Below are 21126 nucleotides of genomic sequence, written 5' to 3'. Positions count from 1 at the left end.
AAGTTTTAGTAGGGTTGTGGATCTGTTGGCCTTTGTGAGATGGGCTGCAATGGGGAAATAGTGTTTTACAAATGCAATCCAGTCAGAAATGGTTTTGACAAATTGTCATTCATGTTTTGATTTGCACTTTACAATAAATTCCTAGAAATCTACCCAACAATTGTCCAGACATTACTGTCTTACTGAGAGATTGTTAAACTCATGCTCCTGTAAATAAAAAAGATGGAAAAAGTTTTGGCTTCTGATTAAAATGCTGCACATGTTTGAGATATTGTATGCATTCAATTTAATTGTTATGCCCCACATAATGTTACCCACATCCATCTGTCCATATGTCCTTCCAGTCAAGTTGTGCATTTAAGTATGCTTTTAGGCATCCCTGTTCAATGAGCTTCTAGTTTTATTTCACTCTTTTTTAGCCTTGAACATGGCAGTCCTGTGTCAAAGGAGCTGATGCGACTTATGAAGATTCCGATTGACATATACAACAACATCCTTACTGTCCTTAAGTTGCAGCACTTCGGCCCCCTCTTTGAGTATTTCGACTTCCATAGTCGAAAAGTCATGAGTTGCTACCTAGTGACAAATGCACTGGAAAATGAAACTCATATACCAACACAAGAACAGGTAAACATTTGGCTCAAACATCTCATGCACTTTTATCATGTTAACGAAATTATTGACTTACTGTGAATTAACTTTAAATCTTGGATTTCTTTTATTTTTGTTGTTGAATTCATTTAGCTGCTTCTTACTAACAGATGAATTGGAAATGAAACTTACATACCACTTAAATTATTCTGGCTTTTTTTAATATCTTTTGCACTCTGTCAATTGAGACAGAGAAGTTGCCAATGAAAAATAAGATCTTTGGTTAGAGCTGCTCATACACTTACATGCATGAGAGGTCTTTGACAATGTCTGTTTTTCTGTCTGTCAGGTTGATAGTCTTCTGAACATTATAAATGTTCTTGTGCAAGACCAGAATGACCAACAGGAAGACCCAGATGACCCAGAAGATTTTGCTGAGGAGCAAGGCCTGATGGGAAGGTTAATCCAGTTACTCATGTCCGACGATCTGAACCAACAGTACTTGGTAAAGAGACAAGAACATACAATAGAATAAATCTCAAAGAACCAGTGATGAATGTTTGCTAGAAACAGAATTGTAATAAATTCAGTAGTTATTACTTACTTTATGACTCGGAACAGAGTCTGTAATCTGTTATTGTTATAATTTTTTAAAAAATCCAAATTTATTACAGATGGTTTCCACTTTACTGCATGTACTTGCTTATAGGTCAAGTCTGTGTACAAACTGCACAGAAGCAGATCTACCATTGCTTAATGTGTCAGTAGGTCTGGATCTGTGCATTTCAGTAAGACTGATCAGTACTACCAACAGCAAAGACAAATCTGTCTTTGCATTATGCAACTGCAGATTATGATCTATGATGCTTGCAGTTGGTCGTGACTTATAAGTAAATATAAATGGGGGTAATTGATTAGCTCATTGGTTGGGAAGGTGTGTAAAATTCTTAATAGTTAGCAATTTAAATTTACTAAGACATGGAACATCACTCAGCATCCATGTAGAATAATACAAAGTCATTATTTATGTGTGATTAATAGATGTACAGTGGGTTCACTAAACACAGCATTTATGAGGTTTAGTGTTTAATACAGTTTGTACCAACATCAAGAAGCTTGTGGTTTATAATTCAACTAATTTCATACATTATATATGTTACAGACACTCATGTAAGACCTCTATATGCACCTGTAGTATGTCAGTTTTTCATAATTTCAGATTCTGAACATGGCCAGGAAACACTTTGGTAATGGTGGGGACAAGAGAATCAAGTACACATTGCCACCTATAGTTTTTGCAGCTTACAAACTGGCATTCCGATATAAACATCATAAGGATGAGGTATGTAGAATTCTTTTCATAAACATGTAAATTATAAATACAAAACATACAAGAGAATTTCATGTCATAACATACTTTCTGCTTTTCCTTTACAAATACATTTAGTAGTCTTGTTTCTTTTAGCTCACTTTGCCATGAGGCCAAGAAAGCTCGATGCTTCTAACGTATGATTATGCTTCCTTCAAATGTGTTCATCAGTTTTTCATACAGCTGTGAAAAGTCATTGAATTTGTGGGATTGCCTTAAAAACTCATGAATTATATTAAAGTTGTTTTTATTCTTGAGACATATTTGAATTTTTAATTGAATTTATGGCAGTTCTAGCTGTTTCAAGCTTTGTAAAATCTTTCACTTTTTAAATTTACATTTACATACTTGTCTATTAAAAAAAAATTAAAAAAATGAAGATTGCTAAAATTGGGTCAGCTGACTTACACTAGTAGTTAACAAATGAATGTATGGAGAAGGTTAAATTTCCATGTGACAATAAACTCCATGAAAACTTGAAAAAACAATTTCAGTTCTGTATGAATCATGTCACTTACTTAAAATAGACAAACCTTTAGCACTTGATAATAAATGTAAATATGTAGATTCAGTGTGTCTTAAATAGTGGCTACATATCAATGACACTTGCTAATCAAGAACACTTAAAAGAATCCATGCTAAAAATCCAGATACACATCACTCTTAGATGAAGGACGTGTCTTACCTAAACCATTGTCACTTTTTTATTTTAAAATGTCTATCATCACTGCAATTATATACATTTTGCCTCACTTCAAAAATGTAATGAAAGTGTGTTTACTCATTTAAAGATTCATTTTTCGCCAGTCCACTCTTTGGCTGTACAGTGGGAAGGAGACTTCTTTATTGACTGAATAACTGGAAGTAATCTTTAACTCATCTGGCCAAGGGCAAAGTGAACTCATTGTATGGCCCATAATATGTCATCCACCCATCCATCAACACTTGTGTGTGAACACTCTAGAACAGTCATTTATGATCAGATTTGGTATGTACGTTTATATCATTGAGACCTCAGGTCAGTTTGATTATAAAAAGGTTATCTTGTATTAGGACCACTCTGATGGTGGTTAGAGTATCCATCTTGGATGTGGGAAGTTTAGGGTTTGAACCCCGGCTAAGTCATACCAAAGACTCATAAAAATGGTGCTAACAGCTGCCTCACTAGGTGCTCAGCATTAAGGGGTTAGTGTTAGGGCTAGTCTGCCTTGTGTCAGGATAATGTGACTGGATGGGACATGATGCTACATGTATGTCGCATAATGCCCCAGTGCTAGACATCACTGTAACTGCCACCATGCAGACATCATAGCGATATGACTGAAACTTTTTAAAGCTACATTAAAAATTCAAATCACACATACACACACACACACTCATCTTGTATTAGACTGGCCAAGCTTGTGAACACTACAGGCCATATTTCTGGGAATCAGAACTGGTATATCATTAAGCTGTTGGACAAGTTAAATTATGAATGGAATCCACACATATTAATGAGGTGATCTTGAATCTGATTGGTTGAGATTGGGAACACTCAGGAAGCTTTATTTCTGATGAGATCAAATTGGTGTGTAACTTTAAATCATCGACATCTTGGAGGAGTTCTTTTATAAGCAACCTAGTTGTATATTAATTAGGTGATCTTGCATCTGATGGGGCGGGGCCTGTGAACACTCTAAAGGTCACATTTTTCATCAAAGTTTGATCAGATCGGATATGTAAGCTTGTATCATCAAGCTCTTGGATGAATTTGATTGTAAGCGACATACATGAATGTTAAAAAGATGGGCATGCATTTGAATGACACTCTAGAGACCACGTTTCCAAACGGATTTTGATACGACTAGCTATTTAACCTTTTATCACCAAAATGTCAGATGAGTTTGATTGCAATGAGATCCACACAAAAGTAATCAGAATTCAGGTTGATCAGATAGTTGGAATGTATCCACAACTTTCTAGTCATGAGTCCATTGCCTTAACCACTGTGTCACTGACTTGGGTGGGGATTTCAGTAATGTCCAAGTTATGACTTTAGGCATGGGGCATCAGATGATAAAGACAGGTTAAGGAATTGTATAAATGACTTTTCTTTTATATTCCAGAAAAGTAGTCCTATATATACATACATGCCAACCATTATGCTTTTGGCATAATCAGTACGCTTTTTTTCACTAAATTACTCCTTACACATAAATATATTTGGATTACATGTTTTCTATATATCCCCCTCCCCAAAAAAATAATAATTTGTTTTCTCATTTTTATTAACATCCCATTAATCCCACAGACCTTATTCTAGAAAAGATGGCTTCTATGTAACTACGACATTAGAGTACGCTTGTCCGTAGACTTGCATGTACTTTCCTAACAGTATTGTTATATTTATAGCAGCTGCCCTATTTCCAAGAAACATGTTGGTTCTACTTTCAAACTTTTGACCTCTGTTTCTATTTATAGCAGCTGTATGACTTAGTTAGGAGAGAACAGGCTGGTATTCTGACTTTTAATCTTTGCTCGCAGATTGTTTGTTCAAATTCATATCTGGTACAGAACCAGTCTGTAGGTATTTGGCACTAAAAGTCATGTCAAATTTGTTCTAGTCGATGCATGTGCTATAGCAAAAATGTTTTTCAAATAATTTCACAGATGGATTAGGAAAAGACGAAAAATCAATTCAGAGATAAATACATGAAGTACACAATACAGCATTCCATTCTAGGGCAGCTTCACGCCCCTTGCAGGCTGTATGGAAAGGGTTTTAATATTGGTCATGGTGGTAAAACAATGAAACCTTGAATTGGCTTGTTTTACTAACTCCAGTAGGGGGCCCCAAGTGGCCGAGTGGTTTAAAGCGCTCACCGTTCCGGATCACTGCCATCTCACCTCTGTCTGTGTGTGTTCGAGTCCAAGGCTCAGCAAGTGTGGGTACGTGGGAAAGCCTGCCAGTAGCTTCTCGTGGGTCGGTGGTTCTTCCCTGGGTTTTCCAGGGTTCTTCCTCCACCAGTTATACTGGCCGCCATGTATAGCCTATCTTGTGCTGAAAAATGGCGTTAAACCCTAGAACAACAACAACTAACTCCAGTACTAAGGTAACTTCATTTTTACAGCAGAACTAAATTGTGGACATGAATTTTATAAATGCAGAGGCGTTATGTACCGAGTTCTTAATAGAACATGGACTACCCCTAGCGGTAGAAGACTACATTGGTCCTTTGTTCAAACAGATGTTTCCTGATTCCAAAATTGCAGAAAATATGCATGTGGAAGAACAAAATCATCTAATATTGTTAGGTGTTTCGCAGAAGATACTTCACTTAAAATTCCAGAAGCAATGAAAATTGGTCAGTTTAGTATTGCAACAGACAGGAGTAGTGATTATGATGACAAGAAGTTGTACCCAGTCTGTGTAAGAGACTGACAACAAGATGGGCAGAGTCAGAGTGCTCTTCTTTCATTACAAGAATTAACAGTAGATTCCACTGGAGAAATCATTTTTTTATTTGCTTGATAATGCTTTGAATAAATGTAAGTTGGCAGAACTGTTTGGGGTTTTCAACTGATACTGCATCAGTGATGACTGGAATTCATAAAGGAGTTTCATTCTATATTTTTAAAAATGTCTCCATCATTGTTCATATCAGGTTATCTGTATCATATGATGCACCATGCTGCAGGAAAGGCTACTGATAAATTAGAAGAACTCCAGAAGTATCAAGTTGGCACTCTACCTGACAATGTACTTCATGTGGACAGAGTTGATTTTTTTTCATCTTATTTCCCAGTTAAAAGACCCAGTAACTGGAAGATATAAATTTCCTCTTCTTTGTCAGGTTATGAAAGGAATATTGGTTCTTTACCATTCTAATGCTGACTGGGAGAGATTGTTCAGTATTGTTAACAAAAGTGAAACTGAATTCAGATCCAGGCTCTGTAACCCAGCACTTAGTGCCCTACCTGTGTTCAAAACATTCGTAGTCTCAGCTGGTACAAAGTGTTTTGAAATGCAATATGAGAGTCTGTTGCTTTTTAAAGCTCAAAGTGTTATATATGAAAACTTGAAGCAGTAATTGAAGTTAAAAGTCCAGAGGGATAAATAAATCATTTTGTACATATGCTTATTGAATTTTTATCATGTTATATGTGGATTACTCTTTTTCTGCATGGATTACTCTTTTTGTCCACTTGGATTACACTTTTTCCTCACCAGGGGTTGGCATGTATGTATATATGGTCTTGTTGTTGTTGTTGTTGTTCTAGGGTTTAATGCCATTTTTTAGCACAAGATAGGCTATACATGGCGGCCAGTATAACTGGTGGAGGAAGAACCCTGGAAAACCCAGGGAAGAACCACTGACCCACAAGAAGTTACTGGCAGGCTTTCCCACGTATCCACGCTTTCCGAGCCTTGGACTCAAACCCATGCAGACAGAGGTGAGATGGCAGTGATCCGGAACGGTGAGCGCTTTAGACCACTCGGCCACTCGGGGCCCCTATATATGGTCTAGGATTAGGGATGATAGTGGTTTTGTGTGGTTTATTTCCATTTTTCAATACATTATATGCTATACATGGTACCCAGTATATTTGGCAGAGAAATATCCCAAGAAGAACCACCAACACATTGGAAGCTTCTCACATACCCATGTTGATTGAGGCAAGTCTCAAAATCATGTGGACAGACATTAGAGATGCAGGTGATCCTTAAAGGTGATTGCCTAAGACCACTTAGCCACCCTGGCCCCTCTATATGTTCTTTCATGAGACATAAATGATACCAGCATTAATAGACACCATAGCAAGTACTGGTACATGCTTCAAGCTTTTCTCTTCTCTCCTACAGTTTCAGTATCTGTGTAAATTTTGTATTCATAAGCTGACATGTGTCAGCTACAAAGACACACTTGGGCCTCTTGTTCTTTATGAGCCTGCTTGATCATAAAGCCAAGTGTTCTTACGGTATGGCCATGTGTCTGTCATCCATCATCTATTATCTATCTACCATTTGTCCACTGTTGGCTGCTAATTACCACTCAGTTGGATATATATTTTGTACCTCAGTTTGATTGGCCTTGACTTGTATAATCAAACTCTTGATCATGTTCAACCATGAGTAGGATTTGTTACCACTCTGCAGACCATATTCCTGATGCAATTTTTGTAAAAACCCGGTGTATGGGCAGATGAGTGTGACGATGGGCAAGATCTACTCATATCATGTAGGTCTTATTGGCTGAGCCTGTTACTATTCTGTTCCCATAGCAGATTTACATTTGCATTATCAAGATTGTGCACTTTTTTGTTATTGTATGAATTCCATACATATTAATCAGGTGAATTTATATCTGATTGGATCAACTTGCTACTGCACAGGAAGTCATTTTTAGATACCTGTTTTGTGATGGAGTCTCTCATTCTATGACCCATTCCATCTGACCATCAATCTCTGTCAATTTACACTGACTTTTCTGCATAATAACTTCAGTTCCGCAGTACCCATCTTCACCGAAAATGACAGGTAAATTCTTCTTGATGAAAGGAAAAAGCATTTCAGTTTTGGGGTCAGAAGGATAATGGACACTGTCACTGATTGATTTCAGCATACAAATTTATGTTCTTGACTATGTATTTTCATTGAGTTAGTGGATGGTTTTCTATTGCTTGTTGAGGTCAAAAGGTTATGGTAACTGACTAAAAGAAGAAAACTGAAGGACAGGTTTGTCCTGTTCCATAGCAGTTTTTTAAAGATATCGTGTTTGTTTTATGAGACTTGATACAGAATCTGATTCGTTTTCTTCGTGAATAGAGTATAAGTAGTACTGTTGATATTTTTTATACCTTCAGGATGAAAATTGGGAAAAAAAGTGTCAAAAGATTTTCCAGTTTTGCCATCAGACAATTGGCGCTCTGATAAAAGCAGAACAAGCAGATATACCACTACGACTCTTCCTACAGGGGGCGCTAGCTGCAGGGGAGATAGATTTTGAAAATCATGAAACAGTTGCATATGAATTCATGTCTCAGGTTGGTACATAATTTCTCTTTGATTATTTTCAGAAATATTAGGACAAGTATTTTAAGGTATCATATTTCCAGTTGGATTTTTTTTCTATTAATTTCCTTTGAATTGCAGTGGACTATTGTAAATCAAGAATTTTGTCAGCATATCTCATTTCAACAAATTTCATTTTCATTGATGTAATAATAAAATTAGAGTAAAGTGTAAAAGTTTTAACTACAGTAATTCATGTTATTTTTCATGCCCTCCAAATTCATGTACTCCATACAACCATATAAAATCATTATTAAGTGTGTCACATTATTTTCTTCATTACATGATAGTTTTCTTCAAATACTTAAACTTGTGTGCTAAAAAGTTTGAATGAAGATATATGTGATCACAACAGATTGAAAATATAACCAAATTTGTCAAAAAGATAATAGCAAATTAAAGGTATATTCACCACTCCCTCAATTACTAGTACACAATGAGGTCCAATGACATTGACCACTGCATATGTGAGGTTGTGAGTTACTGAGGTGCCTTTAAAACTAAGAAAGAGGTTGAGGTCAACAGATAGAAGAGAAAGTAGAGTTGGGGGTTAAGAAATCATTATAAAATTGAATCCAGGATAACTGTGAATTAACACACATTTATAATGTAGTTCTTTACTTTTCTTTATAAATTGCCTTCTTTTGACATAAATAATCTTGAAAAGATCATTAAGACAAGTATTTCATGAGGTTTCAGTACACTTCATATGTATACTAATTAAAAAACCCACTGTGTATTACATTGCTGCAATTTACATTTGAATATGATACATTTTAGTGTCATTGTTGACTCAAAATAATATCACAATTTTGTTTTCAAAAAGGTAGATGTTATTTTAGAGAAACAACAACATCAAAACTTATGTTTTTTCTTTATTTTTCTGTCACTGGATTGGTAGAAATGATATGTTGGAATGTTAAAAAAAATACTAGAATAATGTAAACCATTACTAGGCATGAAATTTAATGGGTCCTAACTTCAGAGAACATGTAAAGAATAAAACAAAAGCACAATATCAGAAGACAACAATATTTGCAGTTTGTGATACATTTTGCAAATATCAGTTCACATTTTGAAGAAAAAATATGACTAAATTATTTTCTCTGATCCCTTTATTTTCCTAGACTTGAGAAAATCTGAGATTTTTAAACTAGAAGAAGAGTCAGCTTCAATATGGCAGATTGTGGTTCACAATGTTTCTTCTGTTCATTATTTGTAACAAAGTGTATAAGCACATCATACAACAGCAGATTTGGGTCTGTACAGTTGGACTTGTTTTATAAGTGATTTTATTTGGTAATAAAATATGCTCTAAGAAGCTTTAACTTACCAGTGACAAATAAACCAATGTGAAATCAGTGTGTGAGCATTCATACTTCTAGGTTCATTTCTATTTCATTTTGTAATTTTGTCTGTTTTAATTTTCCATCTGATTTGATTTCGGTATCCTTGCCATACAGTGGTACCTTAATAAGAGGAAGACTTTAAGTATCATGCAACCCCTTCTATAACATGTAATTGTGGATTTGATCTTAATTTTATTATTGTTACTTAATTTGTTTTCTTGATTAAAAGTTAAAATCTGGTGTCACATCATTAAAAACAATATTCTTTTGTATGCAACATGTCACATTATAACATATCCTCACTTGTAACATTCCTCAGTGTATGGCAGCTGGACATAAAAGGAATTTCATTTTGATGGCTACCCAGTTATAATGTTGCTGTTTGATATTTGCCTTGCAGTTCACTGCTGACAGTAACTTTTTCTAGTTTAATTAAAAAATCTTAACATTCCTACCGTTGTGCCATTTCATTCCTTCTGTTGTGCCATTTCATTCCTTCCATTGTGCCATTTCATTCCTTCCATTGTGCCATTTCTTTCCAGGCATTCTCGCTGTATGAGGATGAGATAAGTGACAGTAAGGCTCAGTTAGCTGCTATTACTCTGATAATTGCTACACTGGAAAAGATGTCATGTTTTGGAGAGGAAAATCATGAGCCACTCAGGACACAATGTGCACTTGCAGGATCCAAGCTTCTGAAGAAACCAGATCAGTGTCGTGGTGTGTCCATATGCTCTCATCTCTTCTGGTCAGGAAAGATTGCAACCACTGGAAAGGAGGTTAGTGCTTGTACTAGTCAAAATTTCTAACCAATCACCCTCAATCATAAAAATGGCATCTCAGCCCTGTCAATCTTTCTGCATATTGTTAGTTTATTCACTATCATGTAGTTTTCTATTCCCATCTTGATGCTACCAGATATTGGAAAAATGGTTTGCAGTATTTAATCATGTGATCAGTTGTGCATGGAATGGCTTTATACATGTCCATTTTAGATGCCAACAGTTTCATTCTGTATTCTTTCATTCAATTACATTTCAGATGCGAGACAGAAAGTGGGTTGATGATGTCACTTACACTGTCCTTCATTTCTCTACTTGGAAAAACCATTTCACATCATGTGCATTTGTACATTAATAGAGTGGCCACAGCTAACATGTCTGTAAAGTTTAACTCCTGAAATAAAACATATGAATGACAGAGATTTAAACTACTGAACCCACATCGATCAACTCTGCATAATATTGAAGCTGCTTCCTGCCATCTGAAAAATGGACAGACTTATCATCCAGACCATCTACATCCTATGCAAGAAATGTCATTCAGTGCATCGCCATAACCTTTTTTTTTTGTTATTATTGTATGAACAACCTCAAAATTCACAAAATTAACATAATTAATGCATAAACATGTTATACATGCCACCATTGTTCTTTTACCATCTATACTCGCTTATAATTGAGTCAGATTGAAAATACCTGCAGATTAGGGTCTATGTTGTTTGTTCTACTGATTATTACTAACAAACTGCACAGAACTAGAGCTGCCAGTGCATTATGTGATGCCAGATCTGGGTTTTTGCTGTTGGACTCGTCTTATAAGTGAGTACATATGGTAACTTTCAGTTAAGCTGTACTGGCTTTTAAGAATGCTGTTGAGGGCACTGGAGATTTGTGCTTGTTCAAATTGTAAACTAAAGTTTTTAGAAACATATTGAAAATATTCCATATACTAGAGTGATGAGTTAGAAATTTTGACCAGTATATTATCTATCTTTTTGTTAATTAGAGTTAATTAGAGGGATGAGTTTTTATTATTGCCTTAACAAGGCATGAACATCAATTTTATGGAATTATCTACTTAGTTGTCAGTTTCATCTTCAGATACATTATTCAGAAAATAATATATTAAGAGTACATTGACTGCTTCACAAATTTAGCCCTTCCAAGCTAAAACGTGATGTTCACCATTACTTTTGGCTTGTTTAATCAACAGAAGTGTTAGCATGTTGTCTGCTTCCTAAGGTGGAAGTCAGACTAGAGTGGTCTGCCCATTCATGGGGGAATGGTGCATTATCCCACAAATCACCAGATACTGTTTCTGCTTGTGCCTTTTTGGCATTCGCTTTGCTGAGAACTACTGAATTTAATTGTGCTGTTTTATTAGGTGAGTGATTCTGGGGAGTTTTCTTATCTCCAGGAAGCATGATCTTGCAGTATTTATGTCTTTCTTGCTGTATCTTCATTGTAGATGAATTTTTACACCTCATTTTTCTTACATCAACATGTAGTAGGCTTAACAGTGCCATCTTCATTACTGGCCCTTGGTGTTTGACCCTATTTGTAAGTTCTGTCAAGTAACTGATCATTTATTACATGTAATAAGTCTGGCATTTTGTTTTTATTCATAATGTCCCCTTCTCATTAAACTCAACACACAACATTTTAGGGCTGTTCCATTTAAACATAGTGGTTTCCAAGGGAAGGCAGTTTTTAAAAAAATATATGCCAAGGTACTTTGATTTCACAGAGTTCATATTAAAATGATAAGAAATTTAAATTGCATCTTTGGGTGTGTACCTCACTTTAAAACTGCCTTCTATGGGTTCCATGTACCTTTTAATTGAACAGCCCTTACTGATTTCACCCATGTGTGCCATTGTTCTGCTGTCTTTATTTACAGACTTAAACACAATGAGCAGAATTTAATGCATAGGGTAAAAGCATTTCAAGCTGGCTGAAAATACAATTCTAACTGTATAAATTGTATGTGGTACAGTTTGGGCCACACACATGATGTGTGTTCACACCAGAGCAAACATCACTGCCAACAACAAACTCAGTTGACCAAGATAGCTGAGATGTGAACACTCTTAGTCTTGATGCCTCTCCCATCTGTGAACAAATGAATCTTTACTGAATCCCTGAAGGTGGAAAGCACAGAAAGATACAGAAAGGCCCACAGCCATGTTCACCATCCTGTGTAACCTGTTTCCCCAGCTCAGTGGCCCTACCTTTCTGGATACGGAAAGGCCCACAGCCATGTTCACCATCCTGTGTAACCTGTTTCCACAGCTCAGTGGCCCTACCTTTCTGGATACGGAAAGGCCCACAGCCATGTTCACCATCCTGTGTAACCTGTTTCCCCAGCTCAGTGGCCCTACCTTTCTGGATATGGAAAGGCCCACAGCCATGTTCACCATCCTGTGTAACCTGTTTCCACAGCTAAGTGGCCCTACCTTTCTGGATATGGAAAGGCCCACAGCCATGTTCACCATCCTGTGTAACCTGTTTCCCCAGCTAAGTGGCCCTACCTTTCTGGATATGGAAAGGCCCACAGCCATGTTCACCATCCTGTGTAACCTGTTTCCACAGCTAAGTGGCCCTACCTTTCTGGATATGGAAAGGCCCACAGCCATGTTCACCATCCTGTGTAACCTGTTTCCCCAGCTCAGTGGCCCTACCTTTCTGGATATGGAAAGGCCCACAGCCATGTTCACCATCCTGTGTAACCTGTTTCCCCAGCTCAGTGGCCCTACCTTTCTGGATATGGAAAGGCCCACAGCCATGTTCACCATCCTGTGTAACCTGTTTCCACAGCTAAGTGGCCCTACCTTTCTGGATACGGAAAGGCCCACAGCCATGTTCACCATCCTGTGTAACCTGTTTCCCCAGCTCAGTGGCCCTACCTTTCTGGATATGGAAAGGCCCACAGCCATGTTCACCATCCTGTGTAACCTGTTTCCACAGCTAAGTGGCCCTACCTTTCTGGATACGGAAAGGCCCACAGCCATGTTCACCATCCTGTGTAACCTGTTTCCCCAGCTCAGTGGCCCTACCTTTCTGGATATGGAAAGGCCCACAGCCATGTTCACCATCCTGTGTAACCTGTTTCCACAGCTAAGTGGCCCTACCTTTCTGGATACGGAAAGGCCCACAGCCATGTTCACCATCCTGTGTAACCTGTTTCCCCAGCTCAGTGGCCCTACCTTTCTGGATACGGAAAGGCCCACAGCCATGTTCACCATCCTGTGTAACCTGTTTCCCCAGCTCAGTGGCCCTACCTTTCTGGATACGGAAAGGCCCACAGCCATGTTCACCATCCTGTGTAACCTGTTTCCCCAGCTCAGTGGCCCTACCTTTCTGGATACGGAAAGGCCCACAGCCATGTTCACCATCCTGTGTAACCTGTTTCCCCAGCTCAGTGGCCCTACCTTTCTGGATATGGAAAGGCCCACAGCCATGTTCACCATCCTGTGTAACCTGTTTTCCCAGCTCGGTGGCCCTACCTTTCTGGATACGGAAAGGCCCACAGCCATGTTCACCATCCTGTGTAACCTGTTTTCCTAGCTCGGTGGCCCTACCTTTCTGGATACGGAAAGGCCCACAGCCATGTTCACCATCCTGTGTAACCTGTTTCCCCAGCTCAGTGGCCCTACCTTTCTGGATAATCCTACTTTTCATTGATTAATTGCTGGATCAGCTTCTTTTCATCAGTTCAACAATGTCCATGAGAAGACACAATTTCTGCACATCAACTCAAGGGGCTTTCTGACTCCTGAATTCTGTCCACTTCAACATCCATTACCTCCTACATGTTCTATCATCTGTCAATCTCTTTGTCAAGAAAGTTTGGTCAAGTTGCTTATATCCTACATTGCTTGGAAAGGGAGATCCAAGGCCCAGTGTCAACAGGCATGTCTTTTCACATTGTCAGCTTATATTTAATTTCAGCCTGCTTTCCATTTGACACACACCAGTTTATTACACTAAAGTACCACTGGGTACCAGTGGACTGCACCAGTGGGCAACAGATACATTGCAAGCCTTGGAAAGTTAAAAGCCTCTTTAAATATGCAAGCCTTTGTTTGAATTCAGCAACTGATTCAGGATGACTTTGCAATAGAATCTGCTCAACTTCAGTTTCTCAGTTTTTCAGTAGTCCTAACACAGCTTAAAATCCTTCTGTTAAGAGCCCCACTGATGGTCATCTTTTGCAGACTGTCTCTCGTGTGCCTAATGTTTTTAACAGAGCAACTCAATGCTTACTTTCCAGTGCCATTGTTGTGTCTGTTAATTTACAATTTGTGGAAAGAGATGGCTTTCTCTCCACATATGCTATCCTGATAAATTACCACTACACCATTCTCTGATTACAATCACCTTTATTCCACTCTTCATTTCCACAACCAGATTGAATAAATCAGGAAATAGGCTGCCAATGAAGCTAGCCACTAATAGGCCTGGCAACCCAGTGACTGTCCCTTGTTTCACAGGACTTGTCAAACAAAAATACAGAAAGGATCCTTCCAAGGCATGCCATTGGGAAAACCATCCTCAAAGCCCTTTCCCTTCACAAGAATTCAGTTTTCAAGGGCCACTGACTACAAGACATGGAAAGACAAAGATTGGTTCTGACTTGACTTCTGTCCCCACCAACCATTTGCATAAAATGACATCAATTCACGCCAAAAGACATGTACCAAGATGGTGTTCTACAGCCAGAAATACTTTCTAAAAATAGCACAGGGTCTGTAGGTGACCTTGAAAACCATGAAAAGCCTTGAAAAATGAATTGTTCCTTCAAGGCCTTGAAAACACCTTGAAAATTCAAAATTTTGTATGGGTACCTTGAAAAGCCTTAATTTTCATGAAATCAAAAGGAATTAATAAATAGTTTTAATTTTAGAGAAATAAATAACCTTGAAAAAAATCCTTGACAATTTTGAAAGAATATGCTACTAATGCTGATAACAGTTTGTAGAGATTGAACACAATGCAAACTCACTGGGATTCTGCTCTAGACTTTTCCTGGTTTCCAAAACCAATGGCATGCTTTGTCCAAAGGTTTGGACTGTCTCAACCAATTCATTTTGGCACTATTGTTAGAATGGAGACCCTGAGATCAATTCTGATTACTTCAGAAGGGAGACTTCTATATGCACTGGGATCAGTTCTAATTGCTATTCAGAAGGGAGATTTCTGGAGACACAGATATCAATTCTAATTGCTGTTCAGAAGAGAGACTTTGGGAGACATGGCATCAATTCTAATTGCTGTTCAGAAGGGAGAGTTCTGGAGACAGAGATCAATTCTAATTGCTGTTCAGAAGGGAGACTTCCATATGCACTGGAATCAGTTCTAATTACTGTTCAGAAGGGAGACTGCTGGAGACATTGGATCAGTTCTAATTGTTGTTCAGAAGGGAGACTTCTTTATGCACTGGGATCAGTTCTAATTGCTGTTCATGGGGATCAATTGTAATTGCAGTTCAGAAAGGAGACCTATATGCACTGGGATCAATTATAATTGCTGTTCAGAAGGGAGACATCTGGAGACATGGAGATAAATTATAATTGCTGTTCAGAAGGGAGACATCTGGAGACACGGAGATCAATTCACATTGCTGTTCAGAAGGGAGACTTTAAAGTCAACCAAGATCTCCATGATATATACCTTCATAATCCTATTTACAATCTTCCCATACTGGGGCATTGTGCACCAATTCAGGTTACCCAGTCCCTGGTTCTTCACAAGAACAGACCTGTTTACCCCTTACAGATTCTCTGTACTTTGTATGGATAAAGCCTGAAAAATACTCACTATGGATTGCTTAGGCAAAACTATGGGAAACAGATGAATTGGCAAAAAATTATATCTTAACATTTCTTTCCACTTCTAATATTTCTTTTTGTTAAAAATTATTTGATCATTGTCAAAGAAGTGCTTTTTCAGTGGTTCCTTTGCAAACTGGTAAGTGGTCTGCAGGCATCGAAAGTAGATATTGGCAGTTGTTTTTGAAAATGGCAAACCACCATTGTGTGAAAAGAAAATCAGAAGAAGTCTAATAGTTGAGTGTTAGCCAGAATTTTCTAAAGATTTATACAAATATTTTGCCATTTATAAAACAGTCTAACAAAGGAGTTCATTGTGTTCACAGTTGTGTGTCTGAATTTGGGTTTTTCCATCACATGTTTTGGTAGAAGTGATGTAAAAAAGACATGTTGAGTGCAAATACCACAAGATATGGACCAAAATAAAAGACAAATAAGTATCTTCCTCATTCTGTAAAGCACAGTGTCTGACAGGGAGGAAATGCACATTATCCATGTCAAAGTGATGATAGGTCATCTTTTTTTTCTAAGTTAAACTTGCCATTGAAAACAGCTGAATCATTAAAATGGGACTAAAAGAAAATGTTTCCTGTAAGGTCCTTTCTCAGAAAATGTGAGAGCCTTCATTGGTTTACACAGGGCATTCCACTGCAGAATCAACTGGTGGAAATCACAATCAGACTCTAGCATGTCAGGCTGTCCACTTGCTGCCCTTCTTCCAAGATATTAGCAAGATTTGTCTCCTTCAGGAGCACTAATGGGACATCCATCTCCCAAAATGAAGCCCAAAGTTGATGTCTTTCATTGTATTGAAAGGACATTGTCACAAGGCAAGGGGGAACTAAGTCCTCTGCCTTCTACCTTGGGATTTTCTCAGCTTATTTCATGATCAACATATTCCACATACTTGGTTGTCTCAGTGTCATTTATTCATTCACCCCTCAGTCTCCAGTTGATTCTGTGCTCAGTTTTCAAATGAATATGTTTTGATTTGGCAAACACAAAGTTTCTGACCTTCGTCTCACCAGTTAAAGTCCAAAAGCCGAAATCATCACTGCATTTTCCCAGAAATGGAGCAGTCTTGGTGTATATGCCTTTCCCTCAACAATGCAGATTCACACTGTATTGCAAAACGTTAGGGAATTGGAGTGCCACTTAATCCAGATTAATCCTTTTAAGAAGAAAAAATCATGGATCAGTAATCCATTGAACTTAGCAGCAGAGATTCCCAGGAAGATCATGTTCAAATAATCCAAATACAGGTTTTTCTTCCAAACAGATGCTGAATCTTTATGGATGGCTTATTTTAAACAAACCTGAGAAAGAAGCAGTTTCAGAACAAAAGGTGGATAGAATTGCTTGGGCCAGAAAAGCCACCACTTTCAAAGTTTAGTTGTAGAAATGGAGAGTTTACTTTCAATGGTGTGAGCAGAAACACATCTCTCCCTTAAAAACTTTATTATCAGCGATATTGAAACTTCTCCTATGTCTCTTTGAGGAGAAAAAGTTAGCCCCTATCGCTATAAAGGGCTACTATTGCACGATTTTAGACATGTTTTGACACCACAGAAGGGAGGATATAGACCATAACACAGAATTTCTCCATGGGTTCTGACATGGTTGAATAAGATAATAGAACAACTTTCTAACCAATTTTAGATGTTCCATTATCTATCTCTTATATAAAACCTGCTTCCTTGATACTCAACTACTACAGGCAAAATCAGTGTTTTGTTTTCTATTGTAATATCCTCAGCTGATATTGGCAAGAACTGGCTGATAATCAAGAGTAACTGGTCTTTTGTCTTGAAACCGCTGCTTTCTTTAGACCCTTCATCCCAGGGTTATCTGCAAGACCCCATCAGGGCTCTGAAGTGTTACCTATGGCAAGCAGAGCTTAATAGAAGAAGGGGACCTTGCTCATTACCCTTCCTGGACTTAATAGGTTATCCTACAAGGTGCTAAGTCAAGACAAGATGAGCTTCTTGCAAGTATCAGCTCATGAGGTTAGGATGGTCACCACAAGTATATCATTTGAACACAAGTGTCCCTGAGGGTAGAGGTCAGAGACAACATCCTTTAGCTTTTTGCCTTAGAGACCTTTCATTCAAAAGGGTACGCTTTGACCTTGTGGAACTTACTTCAGCAGTTTCAATGGTTACCTTCCCATGATAATCTGCAGCCTTGCTGGATTGGTGGGAGTGAATACATTTTCTCCAACCAAATCATGTTACTCTGATTATATTTACCCAATCATGATACTGGTATATCCTCTCAAGCCCTCATTAGTTACAGCCCTGGAAGAATGTGCATGTCCTCTCTAAGAGTAACTAGTGATTTGGTGCCAATGCCTCTAAGGGGAGACCACTCTAATCTGACTTGTACCATAGCACAAAACTGAGGACCATTATGGACTTTTGCTTTAAAAAACCCAAACTAAATGATGCAGCCAGTTTTTTATATTTAGGGAGGGTTGGATTTGTGAGATATTGCATGTAGTCCTAATTTATTATGATCAGGTAAGTATTGTCTGAGAAATATTTTTACTGTAGAAATTGATTTTCATGATTTTAGTTAAAAAATTACATTGGTGGGTATTTCAGTTCAGATATATTTTTCTGTCTTCAAATTCACAGTAAATGGACAAAACTCCTGTACCTTGTACATGTAACTATTACCCAATACCATGTACATGTATCTATTACCCTATACCATGTACATGTATCTATTACCCTATACCATGTACATGTATCTATTAGCCTATACCATGTACATGTATCTATTACCCTATACCATGTCATGTATCTATTACCATGTACATGTATCTATTAGCCTATACCATGTACATGTATCTATTAGCCTATACCATGTACATGTATCTATTACCCTATACCATGTCATGTATCTATTACCATGTACATGTATCTATTAGCCTATACCATGTACATGTATCTATTAGCCTATACCATGTACATGTATCTATTACCCTATACCATGTACATGTATCTATTAGCCTATACCATGTACATGCATCTATTAGCCTATACCATGTACATGTATCTATTACCCTATACTATGTCATGTATCTATTACCATGTACATGTATCTATTAGCCTATACCATGTACATGTATCTATTAGCCTATACCATGTACATGTATCTATTAGCCTATACCATGTACATGTATCTATTACCATGTACATGTATCTATTAGCCTATACCATGTACATGTATCTATTACCCTATACCATGTCATGTATCTATTACCATGAACATGTATCTATTAGCCTATACCATGTACATGTATCTATTACCCTATACCATGTACATGTATCTATTACCCTATACCATGGCATGTATCTATTACCATGTACATGTATATATTAGCCTATACCATGTACATGTATCTATTACCCTATACCATGTACATGTATCTATTAGCCTATACCATGTACATGTATCTATTACCCTATACCATGTACATGTATCTATTAGCCTATACCATGTACATGTATCTATTACTCTATACCATGTACATGTATCTATTACCCTATACCATGTACATGTATCTATTACCCTATACCATGTACATGTATCTATTACCCTATACCATGTACATGTATCTATTACCCTATACCATGTACATGTATCTATTACCATTTACATATTCTGAACCACTAGCTCAAAACACGACTTGTACTGGACTAATCAGTTTTACATATATATAGTTTTTTCTTTCTTCCTGCAGATGAAGGATGGAAAGAGAGTGTCTGACTGTCTGAAGAAAGGCGTTAAGATAGGAAATCAGTGTATGGATACATCTGTACAAGTACAGCTGTTTGTGGAGTTATTAAATCAATATATCTACTACTATGAAAGGGGGTGTGACCAGGTAAGACAGTGCTGTTGTCAGATGCAGTTTGTAAAAGACCAATTGGTTGATTATGCGATATCATTAGTTACAAACATCAAATTCCAAGAATACTTCCCCAACCCAGAAATGAGTTTATTTGGCATGTTGTTAGTACATGTTTTAGGACATATTGTTAGTACATGTTGTTAGTACATGTTTTAGGACATATTGTTAGTACACATTGTTAGTACATGTTTTAGGACATATTGTTAGTACATATTGTTAGTACATGTTGTTAGTACATGTTTTAGGACATATTGTTAATACATGTTGTTAGAACATGTTTTAGAACATATTGTTAGTACACATTGTTAGTACATGTTTTAGGACATATTAGATGATAATAATGAGTCATCATTGCAACATTATACTTTACCATTGACACTGAGGAAAATAATACAGACTGATATGGTTTTAAAAAATTGTAGTGATTTTAATTTAGAGCTGTTGAGGCAGTGTGAAGGAGTAGAGGGTAGGAAGTTAAGGAAAAATCAAACTCAATTAACAGAATCATTCACTCACATCAAAACCCCTGACAGTATTTTTTTGGTATGTTTTTTGGTCATGATCTAAGACATTGGTACTCAGCAGTTTTTTATGATCTAAAACATTGTTACTCAACAGTTTTTTATTGGTACTCAGCAGTTTTGTATTGGTATTCTGCAGTTTTTTTACTTCCTATTATTGCTACAACACTGGTACTCAGTAGTTTTTTTACTTCCTATTATTGCTATAGCATTGGTACTCAGCAGTTTTTTTTACTTCCTATTATTGCTTTAACATTGGTACTCAGTAGCTTTTTTACTTCCTATTATTGCTACAACATTGGTACTCAGCAATTTTTTTACTTCCTATTATTGCTATAGCATTGGTACTCAGCAGTTTTCTTTACTTTCTATTATTGCTACAACATTGGTACTCAGCAGTTTTTTTACTTCCTATTATTGCTAAAACATTGGTACTCAGCAGTGTTTTTACTTCCTATTATTTCTACAACATTGGTACTCAGCAGTTTTTTTACTTCCTATTACTGCTATAACATTGGTACTCAGTAGTTTTTTTACTTTCTATTATTGCTACAACATTGGTACTCAGCAGTTTTTTTACTTCCTATTATTGCTATAGCATTGGTACTCAGCAGTTTTTTTACTTCCTATTATTGCTAAAAATATTGGTACTCAGCATTTTTTTTACTTCCTATTATTGCTATAACATTGGTACTCAGAAGTTTTTTTA

At 37.1% G+C, this 21126-nt stretch overlaps 1 protein-coding gene across 2 annotated transcripts in view; it reads left to right on the top strand.

Moving 5' to 3' along the window:
- Positions 1–21126, top strand: part of LOC149772435 (vacuolar protein sorting-associated protein 35-like) — an 82275-nt gene that overhangs the window by 52109 nt on the left and 9040 nt on the right. For both annotated transcript variants that reach the window (XM_089947835.1, XM_089947834.1), the window contains exons 11-16: positions 420–627; positions 941–1096; positions 1811–1933; positions 7808–7987; positions 9907–10143; positions 19726–19869. In XM_089947835.1, coding sequence (XP_089803961.1) covers positions 420–627; positions 941–1096; positions 1811–1933; positions 7808–7987; positions 9907–10143; positions 19726–19869 — 1048 coding nt within the window. The remainder of the gene's footprint in view (positions 1–419; positions 628–940; positions 1097–1810; positions 1934–7807; positions 7988–9906; positions 10144–19725; positions 19870–21126) is intronic.

This window comes from Sinohyriopsis cumingii, unplaced genomic scaffold (assembly GCF_028554795.1).
Source record: "Sinohyriopsis cumingii isolate HCF-2022 unplaced genomic scaffold, ASM2855479v2 utg001505l, whole genome shotgun sequence".
NCBI lineage: Eukaryota > Metazoa > Mollusca > Bivalvia > Unionida > Unionidae > Sinohyriopsis > Sinohyriopsis cumingii.
The sequence above is the reverse complement of the archived record's forward strand: the minus strand, read 5'-3'. Positions and strand labels throughout refer to the sequence as shown.